At 42.3% G+C, this 24,333-nt stretch overlaps 1 protein-coding gene across 2 annotated transcripts; it reads left to right on the top strand.

Annotated features, from left to right (window-relative positions):
* Positions 1-3,495: 3,495 nt before the first annotated feature.
* ASB5 (ankyrin repeat and SOCS box containing 5) lies at positions 3,496-23,270 on the top strand. Of its 2 annotated transcripts, none has more exons than XM_056855549.1 (7): positions 3,496-3,695; positions 17,289-17,368; positions 18,776-18,883; positions 19,346-19,496; positions 19,594-19,728; positions 21,957-22,148; positions 23,099-23,270. In XM_056855549.1, exons 1-7 carry the CDS (start codon positions 3,500-3,502, stop codon positions 23,224-23,226), a joined length of 990 nt encoding a protein of 329 aa, XP_056711527.1. In that variant the 5' UTR covers positions 3,496-3,499; the 3' UTR covers positions 23,227-23,270. The 2 variants fall into 2 exon arrangements, with proteins under 2 accessions (XP_056711527.1, XP_056711528.1); XM_056855550.1 differs by lacking the exon at positions 3,496-3,695 and adding an exon at positions 15,891-16,014.
* The last annotated feature ends 1,063 nt before the right edge of the window (positions 23,271-24,333 follow it).

Here is a 24,333-nt window from a genome sequence, read left to right as displayed (position 1 = left end):
CGTAGAAGCTTGCCGGGTGACCTTGGGCCAGCCCTCATACTCTCACTTAATCTACCTCAAAGAGGTGTTGTGAGAAAAAACGGGACAAGAGGAGGACGATGTAAGACACTTTGGGTCCCTGCTGGGGAGAAAAGCCAATTAAGTGAATATATTAAGTAGAGTAAGTAAATAAATAAAAGGCCAGTGGAATGGCCTTCCTTCCTTCCAGAAATAAGGGGCGAGGCAGGCTGATGGAAGTTCTCTCTTCCTCTCCTATTCCTGACTTTATTCCCAATATTTCATATACATTGCAAAATGGTTCCCAACAGGCCTGCAGGGAAAAATGTCCTGTCCTTCTAATAGATAGAGGCTTAATGTGTGGAAGAGGTCAGCTGAAGTTTTGCACAGAGGTAAATAACATCCCTCTCTTAAGAAGACAGGACATTTCCCCACCAGGCAGTTAGCAGCCCTACAAGGCAATCATTGCGTTTTGCCTAGACCCCCCCCCCCAAAAAAAGCAGGACTGTTTCCCCCTGTTTTTGCGGTCCTCTTTTCAATGTGTGCTGGCCACAGGTTTCCCTGAGTGTTACAAAAGGGTTCCAGTCGGGGCAGGTGAGTGAGATGCCAATGTCAAGCTCAGAGGAAGGACTGTTTTATAGCCAAAGTTGATTCCCCCCCCCCCCCAATGACCTTGTACCTTACAGGACTCTTCTCAAATTACCATGTAGGTAAATCCAGTTGGTTGCTAAGCCTTTTGATCTGGCAGCAAAGGAATGCTTGTCAGCTAGTGCTTTGGCATGGGATCATGCAAACAGCTGTGAGGACAGATTGGCCTATTGACTGATTATATCACAAAAACACTGCCCCCATGGCAGCCACCTTCGAACTGGTTTCCCCCTGTGCCGTGGCGGGGGGAGCTCTCTGTGCCAGGTAAAAGGATGCAGATTGCCCAAACACAATGTATAATTTCCCCCTGTGTGTGCGTGTAAAGTGCCGTCAAGTCACAGCCGACTTACGGCGACCCCTTTTTGGGGTTTTCATAATTTCCCCTACTCTTCAGCTATTGAACAATGCTCCCTGCTTATACCAGCAAGACGGACAGACTCACACACTTGCAGCTATGTGGGATTTTTTAAAAAGAAAGTTATTAGGGATGGATTATCACTGCTATGAGTACTATCTATATGGAATAGTTTTAAACCACTCAAATTCCTTTTAAACTCATCTTTTCAACTTGAGAATGTACATTAAATACTATTCCTTATTGATGTCACTTAGAATCATAGAGTTGGAAGGGGTCATACAGGCCATCTAGTCCAGCCTGCTTAATGCAGTATCAGCCTCGAGCACACCCTGACAGAGAAATGGTTGTTCTAGGACACTGGTTCCCAACCGGGGGCCCGTGGACCCCCAGGGGTCCGCGAGAACTAAATTAAGGTCCGCGAAACAAAGTTATAAACCCATAATAAATTAATAATTTCAATTAAAAGTTCTCTATTATAAAAATATATATTCAAATATTATTCTAAGTTTAATGTTTAACTAACAGTTATGATTAAAGTTTATTTTCAAATTCCCGGAATTTTTATTTTGAACCTTGGGGTCCCTGCACCGAACAAAAAAGTCCTAGTGGTCCCTGGTCAAAAAAAGGTTGGGAACCACTGTTCTAGGATCTTCCTTGAGGCAGACCAGTCCACAAAGTAGGAACCTCATTACAGCTAGGTCTCAGAGGAATAACTGGGCCGGTGACTAAGACACACAATCTTATCCTCATGCTCTTGGTTTGTGCCTGACTGTTTACATTTGCTCAGTCTGAACAAAAATTACAGCGAATAAAGCCTAAAGATAGGAAGGGCATGCCTAATGTCACTAAAATCAACGCTTTGCATCCAAAGAGTCACCAATGGAGTTCCGCTCACACAACTGGGCTCCTCCCCTTCTCACGGAGGTCCCTTGCACCTGCTGCAGAGTTGTTCCTGGGAATCAGAGCACCCTTCAGAATAGTGTGAGCACAATGGACTGCAGGCGAGTGTGCGGGTGCGGGGGGAGGGTGAAATAGAGCAAATTACAGACTGGCATTTCTATTAGGGCTTAGTGGAAGTGGCACTGTTTGGATCCAGTCCAGTAGAAGTTAAGCACACAGCTAAGCACTTCAGTACAATTGATTTTAATGGGACATAGTCGCACCTAATTTTCTCTGAATTGCAGCAAAATACCTCATCTTGTGACCTGTTCCAGGTACAGCAACTCCCAACTCATTTGCAGAGATCCTTTGCTTGGTATGGCTTCCCTCTTCACCTCAGTTAGTGAGGCAGATCTGTTACATTCCTTCCCACATATGAATTAGCTCACCTTATGAAATGGGAATAGAGTTGCCAGCTCTGGGTTGGGAAATACCTGGAGATTTTGAGGGTGGAGCCTGAGGAGGGCAGGTTTTGGGGACTGGAAGGATTTCAATGGGTTTAATGTCATAGAGTTCACCTTCCGTTATGCCATTAAAGGTCTATGATGATGATGAGTTCACCTTCCACAGTGGCCATTTTCTCTAGGTGAATTGATCTCTGTCACCTGGAGATCAGTTGTAATAGTGGGAGATCTCCAGCCTCCACCTGGAGGTTGGCAACCCTAAATGTGAAGTGTGTGTGTGTGTGTGCGTGCGTGCGCACACGCACGTGAAGGTGATCTAGCCTCAGGTCATAATGCAACTGTAAACATAATAATGGCCTTGAAGAGCTACTGGTATTCCTGGAGTAATCGTTCTATAAGATACTGTAAATATTTTTGTCTTGCTGGTTTAAGTATATTTTTTTAACCAGTCAACAGAGCCACATAAATTAGATGATACCCCAATTATTATACAATAACTGTATGGTAGATGGATTGCTGGAAACTTTCAATAGCTTCACTCTGGCCCATTCATTTCTAAAATAAAGTGACATTCTCAAAGTCTACACCCCCAAAAATGTTTCCTACTTTTTATTATTATGTGTGTGTGTGTATGAGAGAGTGTGAGAGAACATTCCATATGAGATCCAATAGAATTACCGTAAACAACAATCTCTCAGGAGAAACGAGAACAAAATAAGTATAAATCAATAACCTTCAGATCTACAATAGGTTCTTAGGAATATTAGGGAGTAATGGAAGAAGCTGTAAATTATACATTTGATAATCATTCTTTAACTAGGTGCAAAACTGCAGTAATTACACACAATAGATATATGAGCTGTGAAATGAAACAGACCTTTTAATATGGAGTGTTGTAATCCAAAGTGCTTGAAACTGGGATGGTAGATGTTCTGCTCTAGTTGAATACCATCAGGCTAGCAGAAGCTCAAGTGAACTCAGTGCTATGTACAGTATAAATAATCCCCATATTTTGAGCAGCAAGCATCATGACCAGCTGATATTTTCTTTCACGAGGACCAGCTGTTCCCTAGGAGTGTCTGGCTGGAGCCGTATGATCTTATCAACATAGTTCAGAGCTATACCTAAACACTAACAAAGCCTTTGCGCAGCAATGTCTGTTGTAGAGGAAAATCGCCCTTTTGCCCAACAATTATCCAATGTCTACTTTACGATACTCTCCCTTTTCTGTTTTAAGCTGTTTGTGAAAATCAGCCTTGCAATACTCAGTCACTTCTACATTGTAAAAGGGAACAAGAAGGAGGCTGCAAGGATAGCTGCTGAGTTTTACGGGATTCCTCAAGGACAAGGTATGTTATCTCTTTGCTTTGTTGCCATTACTGGTCCTTCCTGTTATTGAGCCATTAATTTAAAAAAAAAAAGTGTTTTCCCCCCCAAAGCAAATCAATATGTGATTTTTCTGATTCTCCGAGCCAATTAATTTTTATTGTATGCTGCAAAATACACCATTTTTGGCATGGTTAGCATGTGATATTAGAAATGAGCAGATTCGGGTTCCAATCCCCATTTGGCCATGAACTCACTGTGTGACTTAAGTGGAAGTCCCGTGGCACCTTAAATGCTAACAATGTTTATTTCAATATGACCTTTCATGAATCTTAAATGGCTTATATGAGGCTTCAGTGGGCCAGCCGTACTCTCTCGTCCTCAGGGCTGCCAAGAGTGGAGGACTAGGGACCCCATGAAACAGGGCAAATCGTGTGACTTGCTCTCAAACGAATTTTTGGATTGTATCTGGATTATATTAGGGGCACTCGGAAAGAAATATTTTGTCTGTTGATCCATGGTGGCTCTTGATAAAATAAGAGGGGAGAACCATAATACCCTGAGCTCCACTGAGAAACGGTGGTATAAAATGTGACTGATTTTTCTTCTTCATGGGTAGTCCCAATGATTACTTGTCAAGGAGACTCTTAATTATGAGTACTGCTGATAGAACATGCTGAATGAGACTTTCAAAATCTAATTTTTGTTTGCTCTTGAATTTTTAAAAAAGTACACATAGGAAGAAGTCCAGAAAAATATATTTATGCAATTATCTCTGCACAGTAATACTAACTGATATTCGTACAACTTCTGTGGTGGGTTCTACTATATATAGATTTTTAGCAAATCTGTCATATATGTTCTTGCTTGCAAGGATTGTAACAGTGTCATATACTCAGTTAAACCTATAAGATGGAATTGAATCCGAATATTAATGATTTCTGGAAATAGTAAAATAAGTAATTTTGCATCTGGTATTAAAATTTCAGACATTCACATTTTTTAAACGGGGATTTTTTTGTACAGTTCAAAAATATCAATATATGTTAAATGCCAAAATGCTTTGAGCAATATTAGAAATGCCAGAATCACTAAGTTCTTATGTAGCTCTTGATTTTCATAGGCCTCAGTAGGCAAACAAATCACACTCCTAAGTAATGTCCAACAGAAGTCTGTAGCATTGTGAAGCCAGCAACAAATGTCAATGCGGCAGCCTTTAGGTGCTGTTGGTAAGTTATGACAAAGAAAACAACTTGCTGGAAAGATCAGGAGCTATTTATGTCAAAGGAGGCCATGGATTCAAAACAAATAGGAACACTGTTTTCCATTAAAACATTGATAACCACTGGACTGCTTGACCCCACATGTACATTCAGGTGTAGAGACCTGATCCATGCTCTTGGCATAGCAAACACCCAATATTATTGCTGGTGTCAAGTGCTGTTGTTCACAGGAAGGATTATTGTGCAGTGGTGGTAGCGGCAGGTCCAGGAAAGTCAATTGACTCCCTTTCATACCACAGACATTGTCACAACCCTGTAGCATGCCTCTCCCCCATAAAAGGTTGAGACATTTTACTAGCTATAGCTCTCATGATGCAAAACAATAGTCACACAGGTAAACACAATTTGAGTGTGATATTTCCTAATCAGTATATATGTAGTACTACAGCCTTAAACCATTTCCATACATGACATTAAATTTGCCTTTTAGCCTCTCTCAAAGAATATGAATAGGGCCAACATTGCTGGGCATCTACCAAATTCTCAGCACTTCTTTGGGACAGAGATTATTTCAGATTTTACATTTCTGCTTGTTCAACCCCCAAATTCCCATTTTGGTTTTGCTCCTCATCAGTGCAAACCTGTGGTTATTGTGTTTCATTCCATTTTCCGTTTGTTTACACCAAATTTTTTCTTGTAAAAATGTACATGTTCCAGAGTTATTATTTCTACATCAATACATCTGCTCGCCTAGTTAAACCTTTTTACAATTAGAGGCACCAAAGTAGTTTTAGGATTGGTTTTAGACTTTTAGGGCTATTTTAAAAGGTCTTATCGATTAACTGGGTTTTATTCCCCCGTAAGCCGCTCTGAGCCCGGTCTCGGCCGGGGAGAACGGGGTATTAAATTGAAACGACAACAATAATAATAACAATGGAGATATGGATATGCTCAGTCTCTTTCCAATCTTCATCCCATCCCGAAATATGATGGTGGTATGGTCAGGATAGCAAATCCTACTCCAGTACTGATGTTGTGTAATGCCAGGTCCAGCAATAATCAAACCACTATGATTCAAAACTATTTTGCAGATCAAAAAGTGGACATGGTATGTGTGACTGGGACCTGGGTGAGGGAGGGGGAAACAGTGGCCCTCAAAGAGTCTGTTCCCCCAGGTTTATCAGTCCTTCATCAGTCACAGATAAAGGGTTGGGAGGAGAGGGGTGGCAACCACCCAGTGTCGAACTTACCTTTCCTGGGTAAGGTAGTTGAGAGCATGGTTGCAGAGCAGCTTCAGGTTTTCCTGGATGACACATCAGCCCAGAATCCCTTTCAGTCTGGCTTTAGGCTGGCCATGGGATGGAGACTGTGCTGGTCACCCTCATGGATGACCTCCGTAGGCAGCTGGATCGGGGCAGGGCAGCAATGCTGATATTGCTTGACCTGTCAGCAGCTTTTGACACAGTCAACTATGATCTTTTGACTTACTGCCTTGCTGATTGGATTATGGGGGACAGTCCTTCAATGGCTGGTCTCCTTTCTCCAAGGTGTCATTGGGAGAGATATAGGGTGTTGCTAGGAGAGAGGGTTTCACCATGATACCCTTTGGTATGTGGGGGATCCTCCCTCCCCAACGCTTTTTAACATCTATATGCATCCCCTCACCTAGTTGGTTACAAGGTTTGGGCTGGGATGTCACCTGATGACATTTGCTGATGACATCCAGCTGTATCTGTTGATGGATTGCCAGCCAGGCATTGCCCCAGAAAATCTCTCCCATTGTCTGGGTGCCATGGTGAGGTGGTTACAACAGAGTCGCTTGAAATTGAACCCAGCAAAGAAGGTGGTCTTGTGGCTGGGTCCAGATTGAGGAGTCCCGCTTCCCAGCCTTTATGGAGGTGTGCTAACATTGGCCGCCTTGGATAATGGAAGCCTTTGCAAAATGTTTGCATATGCCCTGCCCATGGAGCAAGGAGGAGGCACAAGCCATACAAGGATACCAGAAGGGAAAGCCCATGCTGGGGTGGGGGTGGGGCATTTCTGGGGTAAAGCTGCCTTTAGGCAGCTCCATAGCCCTTTCACCCAGGTAACACCCTCTTGAGCGGTGGTGGAGCTGCACCACTTTTTATAGTGGCGCAGCCTCGTTGTTTTCAAGGGGGCATTTCCCTCCCTTTTTTTCCTTTTTATATTTTAAAACCACTTTTTTGGCTCTGTGGCGGCCAGGAGTGGCAGAGCTGCACCACCTCCTCAGAGGCTTCCTGGCTACTGTGGATCTACCCCCCCTTTCAGGATTGCCCTCAAAGTCCATTTTTAAATAAGGGAATACGGTATTTTAAAGCTGATTGGAGAACTTGCTTGAAGATTTGCAGGCACTCATCCACACCAAATAAATTGCCTTTGTAGTTACAGGTGATAAAGCTGTTTTTATGTGGTGGTTGATGAGCCTCCTCAACTATGGCATTCCATAAGCTTTGGTATTAACATAAATGTGGGATATGACTGGCATGTGTTTTGAACTTAGGTGTTCTACAACTAGCCTAAATTAGACCTCTCATGAAGCATCTTTTAACACAGGCTAACAACTACCCAGCTGTTCCCAGAAACAGGAGTAATTGCTCGAAGTCACCTTTCCCCCTTCATCAGTCATATCCAGTGATCCGTCTGTGGAAAATTATGCAGTAGCTCATATTTCTCAATCTGTTATCCAAAGAGGTTGACTGCACTCATGCAGCTATGAATGATAAGTAATGTTTTCCTATTGCCCTGTTTAACAATCGCAACTGATAATGTCACTCAACAACAGTTGCTGGGAGGAGGGAAAAAGTACAAGATGTTTCCTTAGGGCACATTCCAGGCGGATCACGGTTCTATAAATAAAAACGGTAGACCTATTCTAGCTTTCGAAGTACAATAGAGAAGTACAATAGAGATGATTAAAAGAGGGCACAATGGAGTGGATAAAGGGCAGCCTATGGAAGTTCGTATTTGTTTAAAGAATGTATACTTTACACGTGGTTAAAAGCTTCAGAACTCCGCCCGCCCACCCACACACACACACACACACCAACATCGTATATATTTCTGACAGGGACAATTCTTAGGCACTAAAAGACCCACATAGTAACTTGGGCTCGACAACACTGTTTCTATTGATTATGAGAAAATCCCGGATTTCTTTGAAGCTCCACCTTGGAACAGGGCGGTTAGAATTAACAAATTTCCCTTCGGGCTGGACTTTTGTCGTTTTCATTAAAATCTCTAACCTATGGAGAAAGCAGTCACCTCTCTGTCTTACTTCAAATGGTTTACCGTTTATTCAGAATACGTCTAGACCATTTCGAAGCACGTTGCCCTCAATATTCAATAGGCGTTTTCCTTGCCGTAGACCCCAAAGGGAGCCTAGTTTCACTTTAGGGACACCTAGGTTTATTGTAGCACAAGTATTCTCAGGCTAGAACCCACTTTACCAGATACGTTTGATAAACTGCACTCTAAGCTCAGGAAGGCGCATGGCCAGGGCCGGATTAAGACCTTTAGAAGCCCTAAACACTTAAAAGATTTTGGTGCCCCCATATATATGTAAAAAACAATTGATATTAGATTATTTAATAATTTAAAATATATAAAGAATAATATATTGAGCCGAGTATGATTAGTGTGATTATTCTCAGTTCTTACTTTTTCTTCATCCTCATGTTTTTTTAAAGGATAAGAGTAAAAATTGTGATGTTCAGGGTTTATTTATTTATTTAGAGTCACTGTATGTATGTAATTCTTTCATTTATTGTGGGGGGCCCTTTTTGTGGGCCCTGGTTCAACTGCACCATTTGCAGTTTTGCACCATATGGTCCATGGTAAATCCAGCAATGGAAAATTTCTGCGGTGCCCCCCTTCCCTTCATGCCCTAAGCACGTGCTTATTTTGCTTAATGTTTAATCCAGCCCTGCTCATGGCACAGTAAATATGTTAATCTTCAAGGTGCCATAGACTCCTTTTTGTTTCTGCTACAACAAACTAACATGGCTATGCCCCTAGAATGTGTTGCCTTGGTAGAATAGCATCTACTCATGTTTACTTTCTTCTTTTGCTCTGATTCTTTAGTGGTTTGGCAAGCTTGACTTCCATTACTTTTCTGCACACAGGCTCTGATGGGGTGGTGACAGCTTAGAGAAGGTGGCGGCCGCAGATAATGGGTTCACCAGAGTAGATTTATGCATAGTTCAGTCATGCACACACCCACATACAGGTATACATATACTGCTTTACATGTAGTTGCAAGATATCCCTTATTTAACAGTATAGCTAATTTGCAAGGGGGGAGAACAATTCCTGGGAAGAAGACCCTATTATGAAGGGAAGCAAAGAGGACACACTTTCTTGCATCTCATGCTCTGTCCCCATACCCTTAAAAAGCTGCCTAGAGGTAGGATTCCACATCTAGTTGAAAATCCCCAGACACAAGGATAGACCCTAGGGGTGGGCTATGAAAGAACCAAGATATAATGGTTCTGAAGATGTGATTTGGCTAGCAGGCATAAGGTCCACCACACCGTCATATCCTGTAAGCATGTGCCTATCTTCAAGTTTAAATTTTCAAATAGTCTCAATAATATAAAGGTTGCCCCTCTGAAGCATAAAGCTTTAACATGTGTTGGTACCTGCAGAATGAGTTAAGGCTATAACATATGCACCTCCCTTTACCAGGCATATCCCCGATGTAATAAGATCGTTGCTGTAGTTCATCTGCATGGTAACTTTATCCTAGATCAGTCTTCTCTGCTTATTTGTGCAGATTTGCTTCTAGCATTACAACTGCCTTATCTAGTGTCCTGTCTAATAGATATTTGCTCTGGTATGCTAACATTAAATGTCTCTGTTGTTTTGTGAGTCAATGTAGAAATAAATTAGTTTATGGTTCTTCAGAAATAATAGTACCTACCCATACTTGATCCCTGCAGCTATATTTTAGCAATTGCTGTTATTTTCTAATTAATATTTCACAATGTGTTTTAGTTTGTATTACAGAAATGTTTCAGTTTTGCAGTGATCTTATCTAAAAATGCTTTATGCATTCCATATGCATCGGAAGAGCTGGCTAAGTCTCAAACGACTGACCACTTAACATAGCAGTTTTTTTATTTCCTGTGTCCTTCAACATTGTTATCCTGTGTGTTTTAATAATTATCCTGGGACATATTATTCCTATTTTTGCAGATGAGGAACAAATATTAATGAATAACTTTTACTTGCTAAGATGAAGGGGGGGGGAATCAAACAGCCTGTACCCTTACGTAAACAAACCGGGGCTATAGCTAAGCTGATTCTTTCTGGTTTTATAAATAGAAAGTGCCAATGCAATCCTTCCCTTCCCTCACTCTACCCGGCTGCCTGTCTAGTAAATATTGCCGAATGGGCCGCAGCCAACTGCAAGTAACCATGTCTTTTGTGAGAAGATGTTAAGGGAGGGAAGAAAGTAGTCAGCAGACTGGGGACGTTTCTGCAGGGGAAAGCATCTGCATTCCGCTTGGCAGAAGAGGGGAAAAAATGACCACGAATGTTGCTGCTCAGGGGAGCTGCACTAAACAGAATCTCTCAAAGAGAAGCCTAGAATACGTCAGGGAGTGTCCAGCAAAACGAAAAGCCAGCTGGGGTATTCTCACCAGCCAAGGTCGGTAAAGCAATCGTTTTAACCCGCTGGAAGGGCAGTGGAATATGCTAATATGAAACCTTTTTTTGCAAGATGCTGTTTCCTAAATTAAAACGTTCAGCACGAGTACTTGTTTGGGGCACAGTGATATAGGTCCATATATGTGATAGTGCAGCTTTTCTGTGCCTGTATAATTATGTAAAATAAGCTCAGGTATGTTTTGTTGCATCCTGCTTTTGCAAAAGTTGCCGCTGTATATTTAAGAGAAATTGTGTTGCTAAGCACCAAGAGCTGTTTACAGAGTGGAAGAGGTGGAGTAAGCTTACATGTAAATATACACACCAAGGCAGGAAACCTTGGAAGAGCTATAGATGACATGAAAATATTGTAGAAATGAGTTAGCAGACATTTGGCCCTGTGTGCGTCTTCAGAAGCAATGTGATGCATACAAAATATATTGGGTTACATTAACCAAGGAGCTGTGAAGTTTCTAATTATACTGTTCCTGCCCTCTTGCTGCCATTCCCCCTCCCCCCCAGTAAAGGATGAGTGGAGGGGGCAGGGTTTGCTGGGCAAATTGGTGCAGAGTGGCATAACATTGGCACACTGCTGTATAACAGCTACGGGGGGGGGATAGGGTTGCCAGGTCCCTCTTCGCCACCGGCAGGAGGTTTTTGGGGTGGACCCTGAAGAGGGCAGGGTTTGGGGAGGGACTTCAATGCCATAGAGTCCAGTTGCCAAACTGGCCATTTTATACAGGTGAACTGATCTGTATTGGCTGGAGATCAGTTGTAATAGAATTATAGAATCATAGAGTTGGAAGGGACCACCAGGGTCATCTAGTCCAACCCCCTGCACAATGCAGGAATTTCACTACCTCCCCTACACACACCTAGCAACCCCTACTCCATGCCCAGAAGATGGCCAAGATGCCCTCTCTCATAGCAGGAGATCTCCAGCTAGTACCTGGAGGTTGGCAACCCTAACAGGGGGGAGCAAGGCCAGCGCATATCCTGCTTATGGATATGCAATGCCCCCCCTCTTATTTGGCAGAAAGATAAAGATTATATCTGTCATTTAGCATATAACTATGTCCCTGTATCTTACATTCATAAACCATCACCAAGATGCCAATTATGGCTTGGATCTAGCCAGCTTTTTCAGTCAATCTCACCTAATTATCTTCCTTAATACAGCCCACATCCAATGTGGCATTTGACCATGCAGGTCCCGTGATCCCCCAACATTTTGTGGTCAAAAGGGAACACATTTTCTTTTTTCTTTTTTTTTCTTCACCAGCTGAAAAAAAAAGATTGGCTTTGGGGGACCCACCTGGAACCCTTTCCTCCAGAGAGGGTACTAGACGTTTCTGGAGATTCCCCACAACAATGTACATGAGGTGGAAGCCTTGGGTGGGGGTGGGGGGACGGGGAATGGACCCTGGAGGTAGCATTTCCCTCCCCTGCATATCATTGTGGAACTGAATGAGTAGATAGGGGGAGTGGGAAAGTCTGGGGGTGGGGCAGGAAGAGCAGGGAGGGAGAAGGAAGACTAAGCAGGCAGAAGATTAAATGGGCAGATGGGGAGAAGTGAGCCCGAAGTGGAGAGGCAAAGATGTACCCAGAGCTAGGGAGGCAGGGATGAGGGTGGGCAGTAGTGGGGAGAATGGCATTTCTCCTCGTTTGGTATGTATTTTTCTTCCCATAAGTTTTCCCAATGAAACAATAGTGGCTTCCCACTATTAGATTGGCAAAATGGCCTGGGGGAAGGCTTATGCCCCCATACTCTTGCTTCCAGTATCCCATCTGGTTTGGTCTTGATATGCAGCCTAAACTAGGCATGATTACTGATTACTCAAAAGTAAGTCTTGAGATTTAAAATTTCCAGAAATTTTGAAGCCATGAAAAAAAGTTTTTTTCCCCTGGGAAAAAAAGCAATTTGGGGGAAATCTGAGAAGTAGGAAAAAAACAAAAGTTGAAGTTGGGGGGGGGGAATTCTGTAAAAAGTAGTCCCCTGTTCAAGCACTGGGTCATTACCGCCCTATGGGGTGACGTCACATCATGAAGTTTACTAGGCCAATTATGTACATGGGGCGGTTTGCCATTGTCTTCCCCAGTCGTCTACACTTCACCCCTAGAAAGCTGACCTCGGAAGGATGGACAGCTAAGTCAATCTTGAGCCAGCTACCTGAAACCGACTTCCATGAGGATCGAACTCTAGTCGTGAGCAGAGCTTTTGATTGCAGTACTGCAGCTTATCACTCTATGCCATGGAGCTCCCCAAAATACCTTGTAGTAATCAAAAAATCTATTATTTAGACCAACTCTGATTAAGCTAAACTTTAAAACACTGAAAACACTGAAATATTTTAACACATTGTTGGTGTAGTAAGTTCTGTCAAGCTGCTTCCAACTTATTGCGACCCTATGAATTAATTACTTCCAAAATGTCCTCTTGTTAAGAGCCTTGCTTGGTTCTTGGAAACTGAGGGCTATGGCTTCCTTGACTGAGTCAATCCATCTCATGTCAGGTCTTCCTCTTTTCCTCCTGCCTTCAACTTTTCCTAGCATTATTGTCTTTTCCAGTGAGTCTTTGCTTCTCATAAGGTGACCAAAGTACAATAGCTTCAGTTTGGTAATTTTAGCTTTTAGGGAAAGCTCAGGCTTGATTTGGTCTAGAAACCACTTATTTGACCTTTTTGGCAGTCCGTGGTATTCCTAAAACACCACATTTCAAATAATTCAGCTTTTTGCCTGTCGGCTTTTTTCAACTTTCACTCCTATATATAGTAATGAGGAACACTATAATATGAATTATCTTGATCTTGGTGGCCTGACCCTTAAGAATCTTTTCCAGTTCCTTCATGACTGCCCTCCCTTGTCTCAATCTCCTGCTGATTTCTTGGTTGCAGTCTCTCTTTCGGTTGATGATGGAGCCAAGGAACAGAAAATCTTTCACAATTCCAGTTTCTTCATTGGGAACCTTAAAGCTGTACAATTCTCCGCTAGTCGTTAACTTTTGTCTTCTTGATGTTCAGCCGTACTCCTGCTTTGGCACTTTCTGCTTTAACTTTCATCAGCAGTAGTTTCAAGTCTTCACTATTTTCTGCCAGTAATGTGGTGTCATCATCACGCATGTAATATACTGAGACTTACTTCTGAGAAGACCTGCTTGGATGTCTCTTCCAAGAGCTTATCATGTCTCAGAGAAGAATTTTTTTCTAGTAATTCACTTTGCCATATCACACTCTGACAATTGGTTTGTGTGACCGAAAGAAGATTTTTCTCCAAACTTTGGAGACCCCCTAGGTTTGCAGAAAAACAAATAAAAGCATTGGGGAGATGGAGGGGGGGTGTAAATTGTTGCCTTGTGAGTGCGTGGTGGAACAGTGAAGAGGAGCCTGTAGGCAGGCAGTGGCCGCAGTTCATGTGAGCGGACTGGGTGGGGTGGATGTAGAAGATACAACTGCCACCCCTCTGCTGTCCTCAGGGCTGCCGTAGCTCCCAGCTCACCACTGCCCCTGCGGCAGATAAAGGGGGAGGAGCCAGTTAAGTCAGGAGCAGCAGCAAAAGTAGGGTTGCCAACCTCCAGGTACTAGCTGGAGATCTCCTGCTCTTACAACTCCAGCCAATAGAGATCCGTTCATCTGGAGAAAATGGCCACTTTGGCAATTGGATTCTATGGCACTGAAGTCCCTCCCCTCCCCAAACCCCACTCTCCTCAGGCTCTGCCCAACAAACCTCCCACCAATGGCGAAGAGGGACCTGGCAACCCTAAGCAAAAGCCATCCCTATGGATAAGACATCAGTGCAACAAGTGGGTGTGGAGGAACTAGGAGCCACTGCCTGTCCCCTTTCAGCCAGCCAGCCAGGTCGGTGGGTGGGGGAAGCCAGGAGTTGTCGCTGTTTCTCCACTGCCAAAAAACACAGAGAAGGATGGGGGAGAAGGATGGACAGGCAGAAGAGTGGCAGCCCCCATTGCTGCTCTCCCCACAGCCACCATTTAAGCGCCAGCTGAAAAGGAAGGAGCTAACACTATCCCCCCACCGCTGGGAATTGATTATTGGGTGAGCAAGTGTCCTTACCCACCCACCTATCTCCAGTGCCGCTGCCTTAGCTGCCCTTCCCAAGCTTTCACCTTGGCTCCTTATTGCAAAGAATGAGGCGACTGCTCTGAAGTCGGGCGGGTGGGCAAAGAGGTGCCTTCTCACACACTCACACACCTCCAGCACCATTGCCTGACTCTCGGCAGTCAGCAGCCAAGAAGAAATTTTGGGAAGGGCTGCACAATCTTAAAACATTTTGTTGCTGGTCCCCACTTGTATCACATCTATATATCTAATAGTGAAGTGTGGCCCCTGCGGGGGTTGTCAGGTGGAGGGAAGGAGGAAATAGTGTTGGGAAATTGGGGAGGGGCCATGGCTCAGTGGTAGAGCCTCTGCTTGGCATGCAGAAGGTCCCAGGTTCAATGCCTGGCATCTCCAGTTAATGGGACTAGGCAAGCAGGTGATGTGAAAGACCTCTAGCCTGAGACCCTGGAGAGCCGCTGCCGGTCTGAGTAGAAAATACTGACTTGGATGGTCCAAGGGTCTGATTCAGTAGAAGGCAGCTTCATGATCTCATGAAATTGAGACACAAAGAAAATCGATGCACTTCACAAGCCCTTGCTGGTTCCTCACTGTTCAACTGGGCCTGCCCTGGCAACAAACTGGATCACTGTTTTCCTGGGTAAAGGGTGCTGGGGGTAAGGAAGGGGGGAAGTGAAGATGGGGAGAAGATATAGGAAGGCTGGCTGGTGGGTGATGGAAAGGAGAGGAGCCAGGAGGAAGAGAGGCTACGTGGGCTTTCAAGGAAGGGACAAAAGAAAATACTGGGGGCGAGAGGAATTCACCCTGCAAGTCTTTGTTATTATGATTATTTTGTGTGACACAATTAGATAAATATTACACAAGCATTCTTTTGCCGCTAGGATCAGACCCCACAGGAAGCAATTCAGATTCTCAATATAACAATATTTTGTACAATATCTGACTTGCAAAGCCATCTACAATCCTTTTATATTTGCTGTCACAATTCAGTGAACTAGGTTCTCCCTTTCCTAGAGTTGGGGAATGGCAGTCGACACAGTGTTGTGCTCAGGATCCTATGACAAAGTAATAGGATCCTACAGATTCTCTGCTATCAAATTATATAATCGCTATATAAACAATGCACTGTTGCATGTACTATTTTTTTTATGGAACATTACAAACCAGCTTACAACTAAATGCAGGTCTTTGGAGGTTTTCTTGCCACAGACGCGTTGAGGGTAAAAGTTCATATTATAATGAGCTGCAGAGCTCCTTCTAAAATGGCTGAAGTGTACTAAGCACAGACTGCAGCTAACAGGGACAGTTTTATTTCCTTGCCAAAAAAATGAGCAGGATTTATAATTTCGATTGGCTGGAAATGCCATGGGGAGATGGAGATTTAGGTATTGTATAACATTTTCAATCATTCTTTGTTCTTGCTTATTTGTGTGAATTGTTTTAACCTTCTCTCCCTGCAGCATTTATAGAACTGTAGGCTGCTATTCTCAGTAAATTAGATACCAGATGGCTTGCAATGCAGAGTCTATATTTAGTCAGAGGTACTGTGCATTTCAGTGAGAGTGGAAAGGATCATAAGAACATTTTGAATTGGGTATACTTTCCAAAATTGCCTTTGATCTTGTATCTTTTTATTTTAAAAGACAGAATGCTTTGTCACGTTCAGTACCATAAATAGGAAAGCTCTTAAGTATTTCAGAAAAAATGGATTCCAATCCCCTCCCCTAAAATTAACACACAGAGTATATCAGATGTGATATTATTATATACAACTCTGCCTGTGATAGAAACAGACACAAAACTGAGCCCATGAGGGTTGCCCACAAGGCAACCAAATGGAGTCTGGAGGAGGCATTTCTGCCATTTCTGGGGACTTTCCATAGAGCTTTGGCAATCCTGGCAAATTTAATTGGAAGTGACGTGACACCGTTGCTCAGCAGCGATTCCTGCCCCCCTCCCCCCGAACCAGCGGCTGAAGTACCAATGGGTGGTGGGAGCTGGGGGAATAGGGTTGCCAACCTCCAGGTACTAGCTCGAGATCTCCTGCTATTAAAACTGATCTTCAGCTGATAGAGATCAGTTCAACAGGGGGAAATGGCCGCTTTGGCAATTGGACTGTGTGGCATTGCAGTCCCTCTCCTCCCCCAAACCCTGCCCTCCTCAGGCTCTGCCCCAAAAACCTCCTGCCGGTAGTGAAGAGGGACCTGGCAACCCTGTGGGGGAAGGATACGCCCTGCCTTCAGCAGGAAAATGGGAAGTGTGGAACACATGCCTCTAAATGCATGCACAGGAACACCAAGTACCAGATTCCCTCACATGCACAAAGTCCTATGCAGATAGTAAAGGTTGGAGAATTTGATTGCAGGTATTCTATAATGGATTATTTAGGCCCTTTTTCTTTCCAGCTGAATCCCAACACACTGCTGTACATGTTTATTCGCTTCTACCACCAGCTGAATGGGATTTAAAACAGCAACCCCTTCAAATCTGAAAACTCAAAGATGTTAATGTGTCCCTTCCAACTTTTGCAATAAAATAAAATTAACATACGCTGAGGGAGAAGATTTATACTGAATAGGGACAATACAAAATGTGTGGCTTTTAAATGTACTTTAAATGTATTATCATAAATAACGTTGTAATTTAAATTGTTCCATAGGTTCTTGGGCAGATCGCTCACCACTGCATGAAGCAGCAAGTCAGGGACGTCTCCTTTCTCTGAAAACTTTAGTTGCACAGGTAATCATGCTTATTATTTACTTGACTCTTCTGCAATGCATTTTGTGAATACAATTACTCACATCTGTCACAATTGGTTCAGTTCAATTACAAGATGCTAATAGAGTTCAGTCTGTTCCTGTTTGTATGGATAACTGTCAGTTGGTGAGGCTTGATGAAGCAGACAAGCAGCTTAGAAGTGTGCAGCTCACCATACCTAGATTCAACCCTTGCTCCTCATAGCTATTTAGAAATGTGCCCACTATACCTAGATGCAACCCTATCAGGTCAATTTAGTCCATTGTGTACAAGGAGGTAATAAACACCTCTTAAGAGAGGGTGCGGTCCCTATCACTGCGAAAGAAGCAATCATGAAATTGCGTCTGGGGCTGGGGTGGGCATGAGCTGACATACAAGGCCCTGCCCCCAGACTTAGCCACTGCTGACAGCAACTGGGCTGACAAGGAACAAGCCTCTGGGCCTGACCCCACAGTCATGGGGTCTGCAAGGCTGCTCCCAGCGCCCCCACCCCCCCGGCTCAGGCTGGCGCCAAACAGTTGAGCAGGGGCCAGCATGCAAGATCAGGATGAGGCCCGCCATAGCCGGGCCCTCCCTCAAGACCCCCTGGAAACAGCAGCCAGCAGAGGCTGGCCCCAACACGCTGATGGCCCTGCCAACCCGCAGCTTACCTGGGGGGAAAAGGGAAGTCCAGAGCACCAGATTCCCTCACATCCTAAACAGAGTTATGCCCTTCTAAGCCCATTGACTTCAACAGGCTCAGAATGGTATAACTTTGTTGAGGAGTACACTGTCAATTTCTTGGAACAAGTGCCCCTGAAAGACTGTCCACCAGTTAAGAACCTACTTCTAAGTCCTGCTTTCTGTGTCCTGTCTCCAGAGGTGAGTTGATGGCAACCAGACAAAGGGCTTTTTTGGTGGTGGCACATGGATGCCCCCTCCAGACCTTAATGGATGCAAGAGTTGTCCAGGTACAGCATTTAGTGGCCCTGAATATAATATAAAAACAGAAGAACTGTTATCTAAGAAAGCAACTCTGCTAATTATAATATTTGCCTCAGGAAGTATTCAATGTTGTAAAAGGGGGGGTGGAAGTACCAAACAAAATAGTATTTTTAAAATACCGTTTTTGAGAAATGTGTATGTTGCTCATCACATTTCTCCAAGTCAGACATGCAAGAATATCTTAAAAAATAAGTTTGCATCCCCTCATGATTAGACTACCATTAGGCTTATACATGCATTTTAGTAACTGCTGGTAACCCTGTTGGCCTGAAGTCGCATTTTTTGAGTAACACCTGCATGTATAAGCCTTTTGATTTTAGACTTGCTGTCTTCTGATGTTATAAAATTCAGTTGCTGTGAATAACTGGTTTAATAGTGAGGATTGTTTTTTTTATTCTCGTCCAGGGTTACAATGTAGATGCTCTAACAATTGATCAAGTGACTCCACTGCATGAAGCATGCCTAGGAGATCATGTAGGGTGTGCTAGAATCCTTCTTGACGCTGGAGCAAATGTGAGTATTGCTTCTTCATGTAAAGTCAGCAAAGAGTTAGTGCAACTGTTGGAGGACTAATATAATGTACTATCAATGACCAATTGTGTTCTGCTCCAAATGATGATTTCTAACAGTAACCGGGGTAATCCATTTGATATATGTGAAACTTGTATGACCTTAATTCTCCAAATGCTTCATATATAAAAAGAAAATTCTATCTTATCTGAAGTGGGCTGCTGATTATGGATCAAAAAATCCACACAATGGGGCCAGGGACAGATGGGGGGGGATTTCTACAAGAAAACTATGAAATGAAAAAAAAGTCAGTAGAGGGTACACTCAAGGAATCAAGTTCCCTTTCAGTATTACACTTTCCCTGTAACATCAAATATTTTAAAAAATAAGGATAACAAATATTTCAGAGGCAGAAAATTTACATGTAAAGTCTTCTACTCCTCATAGACACATTTAATATTTCAGGTAAATGCTACAACAATTGATGGAATGACCCCCCTGTTCAATGCATGTTCAAGAGGGAGTGCATCTTGTGTGGAGCTTCTCTTGGAGTATGGTGCCAAAGCTCAGTGGGAGACATGCCTTCCCTCTCCAACTCATGAAGCAGCCAGCAGAGGTGAAAAATTAGCATAATTGAAATGGATCAAGAAATGCATCTGGCATTGCAAATGTAATTTCTTGTTTCAGACGATAATTACATTCTCTTTGGCTAGGTCACAGTGACTGCCTAGAGCTGCTAATCTCTCGGGGTATAGATGTTGACCAAGACATTCCTCACCTGGGAACACCTCTATATGTAGCTTGTATTTCACAGCAGAAACAATGTGTTCGCAAACTTCTGCATGCAGGTACATAGTTAACTGCATCTTTGAAAAGAATTAATAGATTTTATTATTTTAAATTGATCTTAAACAAAACCAGCATTCATTGATGCATAAGCAATTAAGCAAACTTTGTTGCAAAAGTTTAGCTTTGTTGTAGGCCAAGGTTAATTATGCCAAGTATTACATTGATTTAATGTTATTGTTCATTTGAGATCCCATTTTCATTTAGGCTTAAACTACACAATAACGTTTTTTAACGAATCAGGTCAGGGTTTCATCAGCCCAACTCAGTTTCCTTGCAGCCACATGACAATTACAGGAACTTACCTCCCCAAGTGCCGCAAGGAGGGTTGCCAGCTCCGGATTGGGAAATACTTGGAGATTTTGAGGGTGGAGCCTGAGGAGGGTAGGGTTTGGGTAGGGGAGGGACTTCAATGGGGCATAATGCCATAGAGTCCACCTTCCAAAGCGGCCATTGTCTTCAGGTGAACTGATCTCTGTCGCCTGGAGATCAGTTGTAATAGCGGGAGATCTCCAGCCACCACCTGGAGTTTGATGCAAAATATCAATAGGGGAGTGGTACCCAAAGCACATATATATAAAGAAAAAAAATACCACTTTACACCTGAATGTAATGAATTATATAATTTTCCAAAAAGGTGGTTCATAATTTCAAATATAAACTTATAATTTCCAAAACACTTCTGTCAACACAAAAGAAATTATACAAGGTTTCGTGATTTATCCTTGTTTTGCATATCGGCTTCATCAGAAATCTGTTGTTCTATATCTTGCCATTACAGGAGAATCTTGAATGCTCCATTGTGTATCTCTGATTCAAATCCTGTTCCTTTAAAACACAAATACACTTATAAAACAACATTTTCAACATAAATATACTTAACATATACTTTCACACCTATATGTTTAAATACAAAGAACATACTAAAGTTTACCCCAGCAGATTATTCTGTTTGAATTGGCAGACCACGCGAAGGCCAGAGAGATTCAATGGAGCAGTCAAGATTCTCCTGTAATGGCAAGATATAGAGCAACAGACTTCTGATGAAGCTGACAAGGATAAATAGCAAAACCTTGTATAGTTTGTGTTGACAGAAGTGTTTTGGAAATTATAAGTTGATATTTGAAATTATAAATCACCTTTTTGGAAAATTATATAATTCATTACATTCAGGTGTATAGTGGTATTTTTTTCTTTATATAACCACCAGGAGTTTGGCAACCCTAGCCATAGGGCCTAATTTAAATTGCCAGTTTGGATTGGGACTGCAGCACTAGGAGAGAAAGGGCTCCAGCCTTCCTGCCATGCCATTTTCTCAAGCCAAAACACCCAACACTTCTCCTGATTCAACTCGTTAAAAAGTATTTTTGCCCTAAATGCAGTTTATATCTGATCCCCACCACCACATTTACTTATAACTTTCTTGTAACTCATCTACTTCATAGAATAAATTATTAATCTGGGACAAATTTATTTGGAAACAACAGAAAAAAAATATTGTTAATAGGAAACTTGAAAGATATATAATATAGATAATGCAATGCCATTATTGTAACCTCAGGGCTAGACTAATGCAATATGCTGTCTGCGTAGATGCTCTTAACAACTCAGAAAATTCAGTTAGTGTAAAATACCGCTGCTCATGTCCTAACAGTGGCAATATGATCTGAACAAGGGACACCTACTCTAGAACATCATTTATTGCCTATTTTGTTCAGGCCTCAGTTTAAGGTATTGCTTATCTTTAAAATTCTTCAAGAACAAGGACCCACATAACCAAAGGATCAAACCATGCACCAGTTATGCTTCTTCCAACACCACTTACCTTCTGTGTCCTCTCTTAGGGATGCTTCATCTTAGTTCATCTACTCAAAGGCCCTTTAAAATGCTGCCTAATGGTTCCTGCCAGAGTTGGTTAGAAGAGCCCTTTCTCTGGTGGTCTTCAGAAAATCTTCTAAGTAGCCTTGTTTAGGAGGTCTTTTGTTGAATTTTATGCATATTTAGTAATCCTTTTTTCATTGCTTATGGCCAGGTAGTTGAGTTTTATACTTGTATACTGCCATTTTAATTATTTTTGCTATATGTACTGATGGAATGTTTTTTTACAAGCTGCCATGTAAGAAAGGCGGGCAAAAATATTTTAAATAAACCTGATTTTTGAGCAGTAGGATTTGAGCACTAGGATTTGTTTCAATTAAATCTCTGTTCTTTCTCTATTTCAAAACTATAGGTGCAAATGTGCAAAGAGGAAAATTTTTGGAAACTCCACTGCATGCAGCTGCCAGGCAATCTAGTACAGAAATAGTAAAAATTCTTCTTGAGTTTGGAGCAGATATCAGTGCCAAAAATGCAGAACTTGAAAGACCTGTAGATGTAGCTCATCCACGCAGCTTGGTGGAAACAGTATTGGTTCTACACGAAGGTAAAGCGGCCGCTGTGTAAAGGCAATTTTATATGATGCAACAGTAGTTTTTGAGATAAAGATTCTTAGCGAAAACTGCCTTCACTTTCTGAAGGCATTGGTACTGGAACTATGGTACAAAAAAAACTATGGCAAATTTTGCAGAAATCCATTTGACTTGTTCAAATATCCCTAAGCAGTCCACATACACTATTAATAAAACATGATTTTCTCCCATCCTACCCAAAGATTAAAATCTTACACTGCGGCTCTGCTGCAAATGCCTCCACTATCTGAAGTGCATTGAGTGGCGGTGCATGACAGTTCCTGTACAGCAGTGGCACCATGCTGGGGGAATTTCGTTTAGCTCCCTCTATCATGGCCTTTAGGCAGCAAATGAAGACATTTTTTGTTCCAGAAGACATTTGGGTTATAAATACTGATCTTACTGCTTTGGCCATGCTCAGATATTGGTTCAGGATTGTGCTGTCTGTTCCTTGGTTGGCTTGTTCCAACTAGTTTGCTTCTGTTTTGATCGTGGTTCAGTTTATGATTAAGCTTTCCTTTTTAAAATAGGGTTTATTTGTTTAATAGTTTAATTATTGTACTGATTTTTTTAAAATTACTTTTAAAATGATGTAAGATACCTTGAAGTTGTGGTGAAAGGTGGGATAGAAATGGTCAAATACATAAATAATTATCCACAGATCTGGGGGGATATACCCCCCGTTCTAGAAAATTAAAGAATTAAAATAAATGGAAGTATATATCACAAAATAAAACAAACTATGTTAGTAAAAACAGAGGTCACATTAACCATAATAAGTGAACGTTGAGTTGAAATATTCCGTTTTTAAACTTTGTGGTGGTATAGGTTTTTGTTAGGTATCTGATAAGTTATAATTTTGTGATAAACATGTTGCAAGTCCTTAACAATGCTGAATTGCGACTTGATTTTTTATTTGTTACAGCTACCCCATGTTCTCTTTGCCAGCTGTGCAGACTATGCATCCGAAACTGTATAGGAAGAGCCAGATTAGACCTTGTGCCACAACTCCAGTTGCCAACCATATTGAAGGAGTTCTTGCAGTACAGATAAAGTAGCAAGTAGTTTTGAAAGACTTGATAAACAAGTGTTGTATTGTATGTTGCACATAAACATCTGTTGGGATGGGGAAGATGTCATAAATAGACTTTTACATGCTAACAAGTGTCTTTAATAGCAACATGAAATGATCATGGTGCAACAAATATTTGAAAGTTTTCTTGAGCAGCCCAGTGACAAGGTGCTTACATAAATTAATAAAGCAGAATCTGTTCATTCTCTGAAAATATTAGCTGAGGCAAAATAACAAGGTTCCTAGCTAAATTATGGGGACATCTGTCTGACCACTGTCTTGGTATCTTGATGCAAAACCAGATACAACACTGAGGGTTCATTTCTCCCTTATGCCATTTCAGTTACTGACTTTGGCCCCCCCAGGCTGCTTTTAGTCACAATTAAGAAAAACACAAACACCTTCCCAATCAGAAAAAATGGCATGGGAGAAAGAGTTCAGCATCCCCCTGCCCCTGCTTGGGCTCCACTGTAATTGCTTTTGGCAGCTCAGTTTCACTGCTAAGAAACCCAGATACAGATTATGCCTGTTTTAACGCTTAGAACAGGGCTTGACAAATCCATGGCACCTAGAAATTTCATTGGAGAGCCAGCGTGGTGTAGTGGTTAAGAGCAGTGGTTTGGAGCAGTGGACTCTGATCTGGAGAACCGGGTTTGATTCCCCACTCCTCCACGTGAGCGGCAGAGGCTAATCTGGTGAACTGGATTTGTTTCCCCACTCCTCCACATGAAGCCAGCTGGGTGACCTTGGGCAAGTTACATCCCTTTTAGAACTCTCTCAGCCCACCTACCTCACAGGGTGTCTGTTGTGGTAAGGGGAAGGGAAGGTGATTGTAAGCCGGTCTGAGTCTCGCTTAAGTGGCAGAGAAAGTCGGCATATAAAAACCAACTCTTCTTCTTCTTCTCATTGTGGCACCAAATTATTTTCAGCAGTCATTTCAGTGCCTCTTGGTCATTCTCAGTAGAAGTACAAAGCTTATTTAGGCATGGAGAAAAGGTTAGGTTTTTGATGTGATGAGAACCAGGGTTAACCCATATTTATTTATATGCTACAACACTTTTTTATATAGTTTCCAAAACAAACAAACA

The sequence above is a fragment of the Euleptes europaea genome, chromosome 9, assembly GCF_029931775.1.
Source record: "Euleptes europaea isolate rEulEur1 chromosome 9, rEulEur1.hap1, whole genome shotgun sequence".
In the NCBI taxonomy this organism is placed as follows: domain Eukaryota; kingdom Metazoa; phylum Chordata; class Lepidosauria; order Squamata; family Sphaerodactylidae; genus Euleptes; species Euleptes europaea.
The sequence above is the reverse complement of the archived record's forward strand: the minus strand, read 5'-3'. Positions and strand labels throughout refer to the sequence as shown.

Excerpts from the sequence above, each read along its gene's own strand:
- ASB5 (XM_056855549.1), top strand. The coding sequence starts at position 3,500 with ATGTCTGTTGTAGAGGAAAATCGCCCTTTTGCCCAACAATTATCCAAT. Across the intron at positions 17,369-18,775 it reads TGAAAACTTTAGTTGCACAG|GGTTACAATGTAGATGCTCT; the intron begins GTAATCATGCTT and ends ATTCTCGTCCAG. Across the intron at positions 19,497-19,593 it reads TCATGAAGCAGCCAGCAGAG|GTCACAGTGACTGCCTAGAG; the intron begins GTGAAAAATTAG and ends CTCTTTGGCTAG.